Source organism: Mus caroli, unplaced genomic scaffold (genome assembly GCF_978045245.1).
Source record: "Mus caroli unplaced genomic scaffold, Mus_caroli_1 scaffold_19, whole genome shotgun sequence".
NCBI lineage: Eukaryota > Metazoa > Chordata > Mammalia > Rodentia > Muridae > Mus > Mus caroli.
This window is the reverse complement of record NW_028227274.1, coordinates 58,827,852-58,843,020: the sequence shown is the minus strand read 5'-3', so window position 1 is coordinate 58,843,020 and position 15,169 is coordinate 58,827,852. Positions and strand designations below refer to the sequence as shown.

General features: G+C 44.5%; 1 protein-coding gene across 1 annotated transcript; it reads right to left on the bottom strand.

The window, feature by feature from the left end:
* Window positions 1-1,594: 1,594 nt before the first annotated feature.
* Window positions 1,595-13,433, bottom strand: Rbm22 (RNA binding motif protein 22). The gene is made up of 11 exons (XM_021150481.3): window positions 13,282-13,433; window positions 12,857-12,910; window positions 10,450-10,479; window positions 9,758-9,890; window positions 8,537-8,637; window positions 7,743-7,915; window positions 6,714-6,914; window positions 4,785-4,949; window positions 3,453-3,541; window positions 3,191-3,322; window positions 1,595-2,495 (listed from the first exon to the last, which is right to left on the bottom strand). Exons 1-11 carry the CDS (start codon window positions 13,333-13,335, stop codon window positions 2,365-2,367), a joined length of 1,263 nt encoding a protein of 420 aa, XP_021006140.3. The 5' UTR covers window positions 13,336-13,433; the 3' UTR covers window positions 1,595-2,364.
* Window positions 13,434-15,169: the final 1,736 nt, after the last annotated feature.

Here is a 15,169-nt window from a genome sequence, read left to right as displayed (position 1 = left end):
TGGTGTTTTCTCTTGGATTGGGGGCTGTCAAAGCCACGTTTCCAGAATATAAAGGCCAACACCAGCTGGCTGGTAGGAGGACTTGGATGGCTTGTGCAGATCTCTGGGAGGAAATCTACCTGACAAGCAGAGAACAAGATTCTGGAAGGTCGGGTCCAGCACCCCAAAGTAGGTCCTCATTCCTTCTCCTGACCTGATTTTTGCTAATAGTGACCAGCATCTGTCCGGCATGGCCCATACCACGCACCTTCTCCCCTGTATCTCCTCCATTCCTGCAGACTGCAGGCAAACCCCTGGTCTTTATTGGAACCACCCTACATGTGCTGTTATCCAACAAGGAAAAGTTTGGATCCTGAGAAAGCAAATAAACCTTTCAAGTATTTTGGGGACCTAACAAGTCCTTCGTCAAACCTAACTTTGTATTCTTTCCTTTATATAAAGTCTCAAGCCTAGCCAACAAAACATTGGGAAGCCTGGTGTTAGGGCAGGCAGCAATGGTCATCAACTAGTGCCCTGTAACCATAAGGATACCTCTCAGAAGCACAGGGGTAAACTAGGAAGTCAAACAAATAACCTGTATGGTATCTACATAGTAACAAATAACCTGTATGGTATCTACATGGTAACGAATAACCTGTATGGTATCTACATAGTAACGAATAACCTGTATGGTATCTACATAGTAACGAATAACCTGTATGGTATCTACATAGTAACGAATAACCTGTATGGTATCTACATAGTAACGAATAACCTGTATGGTATCTACATAGTAACGAATAACCTGTATGGTATCTACATAGTAATGCAAAGAGACAAAACTGGTGACGCTGGAGGGAGCGGGTTTGTGAATGTCAATGACTGGCGTGGCTGCACAGGGGAAACACACAAAGCAAGGGCAGACATTGTGGCTGTGCCTTTGACAGCTTTACAGAGAAACTTGGGCTGCAGGTCAGTGCACTAAGTGAGGGCTTGTCTGTAATGTGTCATATTGACTGCGGACTTGGGTGGCTGAAAAAGAGGCAGCTGTCTAATTGTTTTCCAAGTTACACACACGTGAGTTCTGAAGTACAGATTTTAGATAAAAATGGCATCAAATCCACTTTAGCTTTTACTGTTACATTTACAATGGTTTGTGTAAGAATATTTCAAGTTACCAACTAACCAAAGCCACAGATGAGGCTCTATAAATGCTGTTTTTTCTTTCTTTCTTTTTTTTTTTTTAAAAGACTATGTAACTCTGGTTGGCTCCAGACTCAGAAATCCACCTGCCTCTGCCTCCCAAGTGCTGAGATTAAAGGTGTGGGTTACCACCATTAGCTTCCTGTCTGTCCTTATTTCAACTTCTTGGTAGTAAATGGGTATTTTTACCATCATGGAAAGACTTAGAATGCCAGTATTCAAGGGCTTATAAAAAAAAAAAAGACTAACTTGAGCTATATATGAGGATTTTATCTCAAACCACATAGCCACCCCTACCCACCAAAAAATAATCCAGTCTTAAAAAATTGAAAAAATTCCCATTTATATAACATGCTTTTACTTATTTCACATTTAATACCAAAGGGTAAAAAGAAACAGAAGTCCAGGAACATTTGGAAAATTGACCCGTTTTAATTAAAAACAAAAAATACAATACAACATCAAATTTCCCTTACCATCTACAATTCAGTTAAATCCAAACTTTCTAAGACTGAACAGTCTCCTGCCCAGAGGCAGCGAGTGAGCTGCTGGGGACACAGGTGATGCGGACGATCCAGTCCCCGCTGCAGGCAGGCAGACAGTCTCCCAGTCAAATGGACTCTAAGGCTCTTCTTTTCAGTTTGTCAAAGTGTTTCACAGGAAGTTCCTTAAAAGCATGTCATATTAGGTACCCTCTCTGAGGGTATGACTTCAAATTAGTTAAATCACTTTATGCCACTACAATGATTAGTACTAAATTTTTTTTAGATGATATAAAAGAAAATACCAAATAGACATAAAAATGGTCAAAATATTTTTTTTAAACCGCAGGTCAACTTTTGCCTCCCACCCAAAAAGATACAAAATGAACACACTGAGGGGACTTCATTGGTTACTCCAGTTCACCCATGTGCGTGTTCCCCACAGGGTGGGAAGGGATCAGACATAAGGCTCTTAGTACTGCTATAGTGGTAAGCAGCTATGTTCATGACAGCTTGTTTTAGGCCCGCCGATCCTCTGAAGACATGTGGGGAAGCATAGCTGTGCTTTCTGCCCACATCTGAACACATTCAGCTACCATGGAAACTACAAAGCAAGGGAAATGATACTTATCCCAGGATTCATTTACTGGGACTTTAGAGCGCCCTTTCTTCCTCAGAGCCCCTGAGTGATGATGTTGTGCTAGGGGCTGCTGTGTTTTCCTGCATGAGCACCCATTCTCTGAGGGTCCTGAGAAGGGTAGTGGATTGGTCCTGGAGCCCTCATGAAAGGAGGGGGCGGTCCCATGGGGTGGAACATGTGTGGTCCAAAACCTGATGTGGAAGAGAACAAATTAGGCTTTCAGTTTCCTTGACAACCTTCCAAACCTCTCACAACCACCCACATATAAATCAAGGCTGATACAGTGTTAAGTAAATGTCAGTGTACAAGACTTGCTGAGGACTATCTACCTTCATTCCTTGTCTTTCCCTCAGTCTAAAACCTCCACACTCATGCACCTGTTAGTATGTCAGCCGACTGTCTGCTACTTATCAAACATGGCAAATCCTACCAGACAGAAATCAGTCAGGATGGGGGAGACTAGAAAGAAACCAGGCCGATGTCAAGACCCTTTCTCTATGCTTGATTCCAGAATAGAAAGACTTTCCTCATAGACACAGGCTCACTATCAAAGAACACTAGCCTCCCACTGTTCCCTACATTGTTCACACTGTCATGGACATTCACACAGGGTGCTATTGCTTGAACTGTTTGTTGGTGGCCACTGACATGATAAAGTACATAAGCCAAAGAGTAACTCAAGCCCATAACCAACACCATGTCCATCATGTGACAGTCTACTTGTAGGAGGTTACCTACTGAAAGTACTGTTTACTGATACCCATCCTTGCTGTGGACGGGTAACGGCTCATCATAGAATGAACCGACAAACAACACACTGGTAGCAAATAGCCTGAGGGGCAGGACTTTCACAAGGGCTTCTCAGGGCCAGGAGGAAGGCAGTTACCTGGGGGTGGCGGTGGGGCGATCCCAGGGGGTGGGGGCAGGGCAATGTTCACCACTGCTGGAGGACCACTTGGGGGCAGGTTGAAGTAGTTGGCAGACGCCTCCTCTTCTGCTGCAGGAGGTGGAGGCAGAGCTGGGGAGGAAGGGAAGACAATCAGTGCCATGTTCCTACCACGGGCATCTCGGGCTTGACACACAGGCTCGAGGCAAGCCTGGTATCTAACAGAGAAACCCCACTGGATGAGTTTCTGACATCAACTCACCTCCAGGCAGTCCTGGCACAGGTTCTAGCTTGATCCCAGAGTCTGTGGTTCCATCCTTCTCTTTTTCTTTTCCTCTGGCTGCTTGGGATCTGGAGATATATATACACAGGCTATCAACACTGTGTGCAATCTCCAGTAAAATGGAGTTCCATCCTTCCCTTTTTAGCAAACATTCTTATCCCACATATATCAAAGTATAAAGTAGCCAAGAGTGAAGATTTTTGAAGGTAGAAGTTGGCTGGACTTGGCGGTGCATGTCTTTAATCCCAACACTCAGGAGGCAGAGCAGACAGATCTCTGTGAGTTCCAGGACAACAGAGACCCCATCTCAAAACAAAACTGAAGAAGAAAACAACCCAAACCAACACCACTGTTCCAGCAGAGAAGACAACACTCGTGTGCAGCAAGCGCTCAGCATACAGAAAGCCCTCCAGGAAGGGAGCTGCTGGCAGCCTGCTCCTCTCTGTTTTCAACATGGAGACAGAGTCAGTCCCCTTTGAAATTTACGGCTTTTTTTTTTTTTTTTTTTGTTGGGAGGTGGTGGTGCAAGTCTTCAATCCCAGTACCCTGGGAGGTAGAGGCAGGGGGATCTCTGTGAGTTCAAGATCAGGCTAGTCTACAGAATGAGTTGCAGGACTGCAGCCAAGACTACACAGAGAAACGCTCCAAAAACTAGACAAAACAAAATAAAACAACAACAAAAACAAAACACACCTCCCCAAAGTAAAGCAAAAAAGAAAAAAAAATTACGGCATTTTGTTCCTTATGCCGTCAATTTCAAACTTAAACTTAACACAGATAGTCTTCTGCTTCACCCCCTTTCCCTGCTCCCCAGTCCTCAGTCTCTGAGGTGAGCGTTAGGTCTACCTCAACTGTAAACCCCCAATGTCGACCTTGGCAACCTTGCATTATGCTTACCTAATGGCGGTAAGAAATGAAGAACTCCAAAGGAGCTGGTTGGTAGAGTAAGACCTTGAATACATTTTTAAAGGAAGAACTTCCAACTGCTAAGAAATGCTCAAGAAGGGACTGCAGGATAGCTCAGAGGTTAAGAGCATTGGGTGTCAGAGGACACTGATTCAATTCCCAGCACCCACATGGTGGCTCATAACCATCTGTAACCCCAGTCCCAGGAGATTCAACTCCCTTTTCTGGCACCAGGCACACAAATGGTGCACAAACATGCATGTAAGCAAAACAGCCATTCACATATATAAAGTCATTTAAAAAATACTAGAGAAGGACCTAAAGATTTGTAAAGGCCCCACCAGACCCATGTAAGCAAAGCTTTCAATCCCAGATGAAAACAGTTTAGAAGAAACTTGTCCACACCTTCCCCACTTGACATTGAGTCTCCGGCCATTCACGATCAGCTTGTTAAAGGACTTCTCGGCGGCTACCTCGGCAGCCTGCCTGGTGGCGAACTGGATGAAGGCACACTGCTGCCTCTGCACAACAGTGATGGTGCGGATCTCTCCAAACTGGTAGAAATGATTTCTGAAGAAACACAGGCCAAGGAAAACAGGTCAGTAACCCAGATGCTGCTCAGGAAACGGAAATGGGCTGTGGAATTGTTGAGTCACTAGACAGGTGAGTCCCACGGAGACACATGTCCTTGTCTGTACTCCTCACACCTGCCCCACTGCAGGTGCTACTTGTTGGAGATGAGAGAAAAATCAGGCAAGAGTTCTCGGGTATCTTGGGATTTTTCTTGGGGAGGTGGGAAGGGTGTTTAATTGGTTCCTTTTGAGCTATAATTTCTTACCCCCCAGTGCAAGGCACTGGCAAACTACAGCTGCTATGTTCCGTGAGCCAAGACTATTTTCATCTGAGATTAAGCCTTCCTATGTTATACATGTCAGTTTGGAATTCACGGGCTCAAGCGATCTTAGCTGGGACTGCAAGCAGATACTATCATGCCCACCAAGAACAAAGTTTAACTCGTGGCAGAGCACATGGGCCTAACATGTGTGTCCTGGGTTCAAGTCCTAGCACTGGAAAAATAAATACAAAATATTGAATGAAATGTAAAAAGCTTAAACCTGAAAGAAGAAATAAAGTGGAAGATGAAGAAAACAGCCAGGTGTGGTGACCCACGCACAGATATGAGTACCAGAGAGAGGGGGGATCCTGAGCTTCAGGAAGTCTAATGACAAGTCTATGACAAGACCCTGTCTCAAAATAACCCAAACAAACAGTAAGTCAACGAATACATCACAAGCAAACCAAACCAAGCAGACCTGGTGGCTCATGCCTAGAATTCCAGTAGCAGGAAGGGGCAGGAGGCAAGAGTTTAAGGTCTTGGGGTTTTCCACGCTAGCCTGAGCTGTAGGAAACCACATGTCACAGAACCAAAACAAGAATGGGAGTAATAGCTCAGAAGATATCGCATATGCTCAACTAGACCCAAAGTATTTTCTCTAGCCTTTTACAGGAGCTAGCTGGCCCATGGAGCTTGCTAGCTCAAAGTGAAAGGCTGCCAAGGAAAGAGTCACTTCACCTCCTCTCCCTGGAAGAGACCCCTCATCTAGTCAAGCACAGTGTAGCCAGAAATACAAATTAAATCAGAATCTCTGCTAAAAAGCAACAGTTTAAACCAAAGAGTTTTAGAATCCCAGGGCTCCCTGCCCTCCACAATACCCGGTGCATCTGTATGCCATCCTTTGCCTGGCAGTGATGGCACAACACCCTTAATCCCAGCACTTGGCAGACAGAGGCAGGGGAATCTCTGGGAGTTTCAGTCTGTTTTACAGAGTGAATTCCAAAACAGCCCAGCTAGGGCTACAGAGAGAAACCCTGTCTACCCACACTCCCCACCCATTACTCCCCTCCCCATCTCCCCCCAAAAAAGTGTTGGCTCAGAAGTTAAGAGCACACACTGCTCTTGGAAAGGATTTGAGTTTGACTTCCATGACCAGTGGTTCACAACCACCTGCAAGCTCTAGAGCTCTTTGGGTTCTTGAAGTCACTTGCACAAGCCTATACTTAGATCATACACATAAACAGTAATTAAAAAAAAAGAAATCTACATGGGCGTCTAGGCACCTCTATTATTTTTTGATGTAAAGAAGAAAAAGCATTCTTGACAAATACAACTACTCTGGCATCACAGAGAAGAATTTTATAAAACTTTGAATCAGGATTCATCTCAGTGGCAGACTGGGTAAAGAAATAGAAGCATCATGTTTAGTGATGCTTTTGCAAACTATTTATTCAAAGGCAGTTAAAAGCAAGAAGAGTTCTGAAATGCTGTCCACAAACCTGAGATCTGTTTCAGTGATGGTGTCTCCCAGACCGCCGACATACAGGGTGGTGATGGTCTTATCCTCCGGTGGGTCCAGGCGGGGCATGGTCGAGGCCCGCTTTAGAAGCTTGTCAGCCACGGGGTCGTTGATTCCATAGTACCGGTCTTTGATATTCTGATCAGCAAGAGGGTCGTCTGGGTCGGTAGGCTTCTCATGTCTAAGGTTCGCAAGTGGGAAGTGCACCACGGTGAAACAAAGGGAAATTTATCACTCTAAAGTAGCTACATGGCAAGAATCCCTCAAATGCCTTTCAAGTTACAAAATGTCTGTACAAAAATACTGTTACTAAACAAGAGCAAATACCAAGGGAGTACTATATCATATATAACTTTTTAAAAAAAGATTTATTTATTATATGTAAGTACACTGTAGCTGTCTTTGGACACCCCAGAAAAGGGCATCAGATCTCATTTCGGATGGTTGTGAGCCACCATGTGGTTGCTGGAATTTGAACTCAGGACCTTCGGAAGAGCAGTCAGTGCTCTTACCCACTGAGTCTTCCTGATGTTCTAAGTAACCCACTTAAACTGCTCTAATAGAATCTGACTAAAGCTATGGACTTCACCTCAGAAGAAGGGCATATATTTAGGGGGTGGCTTCACAGTTAACAGATCATTAGTTAAACCCCTTACTCTGATGCTTGACAGTTTTGGTTGAAACGCAAGTAGCCTTCAGGTGGTCTTGTTTTGACTTCAGCTATATTTTGCTGTTCACACCATTTAAGTGGATACCAAATAACCATAGAAATGTAGAACTTATTAACTTAGAAACAGTCAGTATGTACATCATATGACATAGCAATTTAGTTCCTGAAGGCTTAGTTTTAAGTAAAAAGTATAATTTAGCCAGGTTCTTATAATGTAAGTTTTATGACAAGAGATGCTCTACATGCAAACAGGCCATAAGAGCTGTAGCCTTAAAGCATGAATTTAAGCTAGAGTCTCCCCCACTACTCAGGAGTCTGAAAGTGAGGCTCAGCTCTTACCTGTATGGACACTCCTCTCCTCTCTTACACTCTCCTTTCACCCAGAAGGAACAAATGTGGGGCCGATTCCTTTTGTAGTAGGGTGTGGTCCGGGCCAACTTGAGGAGCATGTCACTGGTGGATGTAGCTTTTCCTAGCATCCCAACTGGTCGTGTTCCATCAGAGTTAGAAATCTGCACGAAGAAGACAACTTTATAGCCTGTCAATTCATTAGAATTTTTATCAAATACAAAACTACATCACAAGGCCTGGATTCAATTCCCAGTAGCATGTGCACACAATCTATTTCCCCAGATAAACAATGGCATCAAGACAGTAGCCAGAGGACCAGGATGTCTGGTGTGAGATTGTTTCACAGAAATGACAGGGAAGCTACACCCATGATATCTCAACAATATAGCTGTCAAAACAAAGACACGAACTATAGATACACTAATTCAAAAAGGGGAAATGTTATGAGTCCCAACCTTAGTCAAAAAAGTATAGGCAACTAATGACTGTTGAGAATTAGTCTCTCCTGGAGATGAGCACCCTAACTGGTTAGTCAGTACATAGTGGTCAGCTTTGAAATCATATACAGATAAGTTGCATTAAATGAACCCAGCAGGTGGCGAGCAAGCAATTGTGCGTGTATGTGTGTGCGTGCATGCGCACACATACAGCACACTAATAATCAAAGAAAAAGAGGCCATCTTTTACTAGGGGGGCATGGGAGAGGTTGAAGGGAGAAGACACAGGAGGGGCTGGAGAGAGGAAGTGATATAATTAGATTTTAATGAAAATAAAAAACATACTTCTCTTTCCATATTTTGGGTGTAATATTCTTTATTGACATCTGACTTAGGCATGTCATCTTTAAATGATAATCCTGCATCACGAACCTGGATGGGTAGGCCTGGTACAAAGAAATTGGGGAATTAAAAATTTGATAACATATTCATATTCGATGTGTACATAAACTACAACATCATCCTTCCCTTCTCGGTCCTGGTTGGTGGGAGCTTTAAGAGATGCCCTAGGGATTAAGAGCACATGCTGATCTGCAGAGGACCAGACTGCAGTTCCCCACAGCCATGCAGGGTAGCTCATTGTCGTTCCAGCTCCAGAGGAGCTGACAGCCTTTTCTAGACTCTGCCCTATATTCACATGTGTACCCCACCCCCACATACACACACAATGAAAGACAAAAATAAATCTTTAAAATCAGATAATCAACCTACTTGATGACAGTTTACAATGTTTTAAATCTAACTATTTAGCACTATTGGGCTAAAAACTGCTATAGAGAACCCTAAGAAACTGTCCAAATTCCTGTGCTGACATGGAATTTGTTTTAGAAAATTGTTTCAAAGAATATACTTTAGGGCCAAAGTAAGCCAACAGAGTATCTAGCGTTTAACACAATATACTTAAAATATACAGAACACAATGGTTTATTGTTCTATTGGCCTTGAAGTTCCTATGGATGGCCAGTTATGCTTAATAACACTGTACTCCAGGCCCGAATGCTCCAAACAAACATATGAATAATATAAAACAATATGCAGCCACAACACCCTCCCCCCATTGGTAGGTAACTTTTTCTGAAAGGAAAACCTCATTTACATAAAATTAAAAACAATCCCAGAAGCAAGTGTTTTGAAAGAGAAGCAATACCTGGTCCTAACAGCCCGTAGCATACTTAGCCCAGGAACTTGTTCGGGACTGTGCAAAGTTTTAGATCAAAGGGATCCAGGCAAAACAAACAAACCAACAGTATCAAAGGAGCAATGCCTTTTATTCCAGCTGGCACAGAGATGGCGGGTAGGCCAGTTCTGATTTCTTCCCAATTGCTCCTGACGCTCCTACTACTGCTCAGGAGGTCTTTAGAGCAGCCTAGTTAGGATATGTTTCCTGGGAAAAGCAGGCCACAGTAGACATTCTAGTGTGGGATGGAAACCAGAGAAGTGGGAGGCAAGGGGCTGGTTTGTTGGGCCCCTATACACTTGAAGATCTACTGAGTGTGGCAAACATACCATATTCTAGGTCTAACAGGCAGGTCTGACAAACATTCTTCAATTTACTGCAGGTTTGGCACACTTCAGTCTTCTTGAAGCGCATGCGGACCCCAGGGCACCAGCGAAACACTGTGAATGGCCTGGCACAGATCTGAACACACAGCAAGAGACACAGAATCTTAAATGTTCTAGCCTGGACTCAATTCAGATTGAGTAAGTATGGAGAGCTGGCCTTAGCAAACAGCTAATCCACAAGCCAGTTGACCCTATCTCATTTACTTTCTTTTTTCTAGACATTAAAAAGCTAGAACAGCATAGAAATCAACATTTAGAGTCAAAGTCTTCCCACCTAGAGGTAAACCACATTAAAAATCTGACTCTTTGTCTTTCTGGTGGGGATCAAGGCAAGTGAAGCAGGAAACATCTTCGAGAATATGGTGGCAGCCACAGTCCTCCTCCTCAGCTGAAACACCCGGCACACAAACTCCTGGTGTGCGGTGCATACAGACACCTGTTTATGAACTTACATTAGAATGGTCACTCTCTTATCTGCCACGCTACTTGTCAGCTACTGACAAGGCACATGAAAGCTGTGAGAATGGACTTTGAATAGAGAGCCTCAAAACTCAGCAAGCACAAAGCCAGTTTGATAGAATAAAGAAGAAAGGGGATAAAGAAAATGAAAGTTAATTCTTAATAGACGTACTTACTTTGCATTCTTTTCCATATTTTTCTTTGGTCTGAAATAGAAAAGAACTGGAATTATGGCACAGAAAACAAGCACACAGCCAGACAAACAAAGCCAACTCAGGTATGTTTCCCCTACCACCTCCAAGTACAAACTATGGTGTGTGTCTGGAGATCCCTGAAATTGTAAAGATAATGAAACCAAACCTAGTCATCTTTTTTAGGGGCTATGGTAAGGGATGCGGTGATGGTCAGATCCAACTGTCACCTTGACATAACTTAGAATCACCTGGGAAGAGACTCCACGATGGGCTGCCTAAACCACATCAGGCTGCATAAATGTGTGTGTGGGTTTATCTCGGCCTGATCACGGGCCGTACCTCCCCAAGTTTGGACCCTGGACGTGAAGAAGGGGCTCAGCACTAGCAAACACACATGCATTCACCCTCTGCTCCTGACTTGGCTGTGATGTAATCAGCTACTTCAAGTTCCTGTTGTCCTGACTGCCCCACAACGACGGATTGTATCCGTGAACTGTAAGCCAAATAAAACCCCATTCTTCTAAGTTGTTTTTGTCAGGGTATTTTACCACAGCAAGGGAAATAAAATTAAGACAGATATATTCCAATAAGGTCACATTCTCTTAAGAGGAGATGGATCTAATACCAAGTGTCTTCCCAGAGCTATAACTCTTAGATCTACTTCTGACTTTCAAGAACTAACATTCCTAGTGGAAATCCATATATTTTCTCTTATATGTGGAGATTTCAAATTGTGCTTGTGTATGTGTGTTGATCATGAACCAGGAAAAGGGACCCTGAGAGGGAACAAAGAGTTTGTATGTGGGGATAATAGAACAGATGTTGTTTGAAAGGAGGGTAAACTGGGGGAACTAAGAAAACGAGGCAGAAAGGGGCAGAAAGGGGGAGGGCAGTAGAAGAGGAAGAATTGAAAACAAAGTACGTACATACGAAAAATGCCAAGATGAAATCCATCACTTTGTACGCTAGCCTAAAAAAATTAATAAGAATGAAAAAAAATGTGTTCTGGGAGGTGGCTACTTCAAGGGTTACTCTGCTTTCCAGGTGAAAGCTTTTACAATCTCCAGAACGAGTTTCCTGTTGAGCAGTCTTTGAGGAAACTGTTTAAGCATCAATCCAATCACCTGGCTGGTTGGCTATGTGTTTGGTGGGGCTGGCCACCAAGCTGATGGTTGGTCCAGGAAAACCAAGGCTGGGGAAGGCAGCACCTGAAGCTGGAATGGCTTTCTAAAGCATCTACTCTTGAAACGTGGTTAGCAGCTTCTCTTCCCAACAGTTCTCTAGGTCACTGGTTTGGAGGAATTAGACAGAGGGGGAAGAATGGTATCCACATGCTTTAGGAAGAAGACATGGTCTTACTATATAACCCTGGCTGGCCTAGAACTTGTTCTGCAGACCAGCATGGCTTTGAACTCACAGAGATCCACTTGCCTAATGGCTGGGATTAAAGGTAGCGATCAGCACTCATAGCTGGTTTAGGAATATCTATTTTTATACTCAATGATGTCTATAAATAAAAACAAATTAGTGTCAATATAAGAACTATGATTTTTACATTAGAATGTGGATATGCAGCCAGGCGGTGGTGGCACACGCCTTTAATCCCAGCACTTGGGAAGCAGAGGCCAGCCTGGTCTACAAAGTGAATTCCAGGACAGCCAGGGCTACACAGAGAAACCCTGTCTGGAAAAAAACCAAAAAACCAAACCAAAACAAAAACCCACCCCAAAATGTGGATATGCCATCTAAATCATAATATATGTGTTAACTAATGGGATGAATTTTAAAAATTCTTTTGGTGTGAAAACCATAATTCCCAAGGTCTCCAGCCACCAAATCGAGTAGGAAGATAGTTATAGCTAAGTCTTTCTACAGTTTGCGCAGAAGGTAACTGCTCTGGGCTCTCCTGTGCTAATGCACAGTATGTATTCAACATTCTGTTTCCATAAACTATAGAGTCAGCATCTCTGAGGCCGACCACAACATACAACCCTGTAATCATGGTTGCCTGTCACTCTTTTACCTTTGGAGAGGAGACAGAGTGTCCCTGAAACTAGAGAGACTACCACAAGGTGCAGTGGCTGAGAGATACATTAACTAGTAGCCAGGAAGTAGCGCTACATAAAGATACATTCTCCTGTCAATAGATCCATTTTGGGGGTTAGATGCTCAACAAGTATCAGCTGTTCTGTTACAGCATCACTGCTCAGTGTCTCGGAGAGGAAATGGGTACAGCAGTACTTTGAAAGTTTTTTGAAAGTTTCCCTGCGCTTTGGGTTAGAAAAAGAGCATCATTTCTTCTAACGGCTAAGAGAAACTCTTTACAGTCACTTTGCATGTACCACAATATAAGGAACAGTTAACACTCGCTGCACAGGAAAGAACTCACCATTCGTATATAAGGGTTTTCTCCAAGACACGTCTGACACAGAATGGGGAAGTCCTGGAGAAAATGGAAAAGCTGGTTGAAGATCAAGTCCCGAAGACCATGTTCCCTCGGTCACTCTTCCTGGGGCGGGGAAAGATGCAAGGGTGGCAGGAGCCCCAGCTCCCGCTCTGGCCGCGGCTCGGGAAGGGGCGCTGTCTGCACTTCCGGCAGGAGGTAAAAGGAAAGCATCTGGAAGTGTGGAGTCGCCGGGTGGACACCGCTGGCCCCGGGACCCCGATCTGCCGCACGAGGGCTCGCTCTTCTCCGGCTGCCCCACCAAGCTAGGCCGCAGCTTGGCTCCGGCCGACCCCACCGCACCCTGGGGCAAGGTTTCCCCATCCCGCCCGGCTTCTTTGTTCCCGCGTCCTCCTCCGGCGTGCACTCACCGCGTCCTCCCAGTTCTGCCTGTTGTAGGTGTTGGAACCCAGAGAAGTCGCCATATCGGGAGTCCCGGGACAGCTCCGGCTTCCGACTCGAGAGACCGACCGCCACAATCCCGGCAGGCACAGGGGTAGCGCCGGGCTACGTATAATCTGCGCGCCCAGGGCGACGTGGGGCGTGGCTTCAAGTTGGGGTGTGGCCTCACGTCTGAGCGGGAGGTTCGTGGCGCTTCTGCGGAGTTCCCGTGTACGTCCTTGCATCTAAAGAATAAGGAACCGGTGGGATCCGAACGCGGTTATTCGCAGATGTCTGCATTTCTAATACTTTGTGCTCCCAGCGGATCCATTACCAGGAAATCACACTTAACTAGACATCTTCTGTTTCCACCCTACCCTAACATTGTGGTAAGGATGTTGGTTACTTTTTTATAGAAAACGATTTTTTTTTTTTTTTATCTTTTTGAGACACAATTTTTCTGTGCAGCCTGGCTGCCCTGGAACTCACTCTTAGATCAGGCTGACCTCGAACTGTTAACCATTTTGCTGATTTTTTTTCAAAGATTTATTTAAAAAAATTTAATTGTGTCTCTGTGTGGTTATATGTACGTGAGTGTGCGTGGCTAGAGGCATTAGATCCCTGTGTAGCCAGGTGGTTGTGAGCAATGCAGCGTGGGGTCTGCGAGTCTTAAGTCTTTGGCAGCAGCAGTACATGTTCTTACTTGCTGAACCATCAATCTCTCCAGACCCTCCACTGGGTTTTTGAGTAGGGGTGACACTCCAAACATAACTACTACATCATTAGACAGAAGCTTCTGCAGTTAAATCATTTTAATTAAGAGAAACCTTTCTAGAACTTCAACAAATGAAGGAATTAGTGCCATATGCTTATATATAGCCTCAAAACCAAGTATAGGCCAACTGTAGTGGTATATGTTTTAGTACCCCTTCAATAGCATGAGGCATGGTGATTGTCAGGCTTTGGCCCAGTGACCGTTTGTCAGCATCCTTAACCAGGAGTGCTGTGGGCCAGCCTCTGGCAACTGGGTTTAATTTCTTTGACAGGGAGGCCACTGGTTGGTGCTAGGGCCTCAGGGTCTGAGTCAATATTCCAATTAAATGTCCTTTTAAGAGTTGCCTTGGGCTGGGCGGTGGTGGCACACGCCTTTAATCCCAGCACTTGGGAGGCAGAGACAGCCAGATTTCTGAGTTTGAGGCCAGCCTGGTCTACAGAGTGAGTTCAAGGACACCTAGGGCTACACAGAGAAACCCTATTTTTTGGGGAAAAAAAAGTTGCCTTGGTCATGGTGTCTGTTCACAGCAGTAAACCCTACTGAGCACAGTGGCACCTTTAATTCCAGCATCCTGAAAAGGCAGATGAGACTGATTATAGTCTGAGGCCAGCCAGTTTATATAGTGTGAAGATCTCAAAAGAGCAAAACCAAACAATTGTGTTGGCTAGTTTTATGTCAACTTGATACAAGCTAGTTTGCAGAGAGGAAAACGCCTTGAGAAAATGCCTCCATAACACTGGGGCTATAGGCAAGCCCGTAGTGCATTTTCTTAGTGACTGACGTGGGAGGGCCCAGCCCACTGTGGATGGGGACACTGCTTGGTTGGTGGTCGTGGGTTCTAGAGATAAAAGATGGTCCACATCTAACACAATGCATTTGAAAAAAGGTATGTAATATCCCCATGTTTCAGTGAATTACACTTTCTTTTTGAGATAGGATCCTTCTCCAGAATCCTGGAACTGACGCTGTAGACCAGGCTGGCTTTGAACTCACAAGAGATCCACCTGCCTCTGCCTTCCAAGTGCTGGCATTAAAGGTGTGTGCTACCACGAGGCAGAGCTTGGTGAGTCGATCTTTTATTAACTTATGTAAAGAAGTGGAGG

Coding starts and splice junctions, on each gene's coding strand:
- Rbm22 (XM_021150481.3), bottom strand. CDS start 13,335: ATGGCGACTTCTCTGGGTTCCAACACCTACAACAGGCAGAACTGGGAG. Junction 6,915..7,742: donor GGAGAGGAGTGTCCATACAG/GTAAGAGCTGAG, acceptor TGCGAACCTTAG/ACATGAGAAGCCTACCGACC. Junction 3,542..4,784: donor CTCAATGTCAAGTGGGGAAG/GTGTGGACAAGT, acceptor ATATATCTCCAG/ATCCCAAGCAGCCAGAGGAA.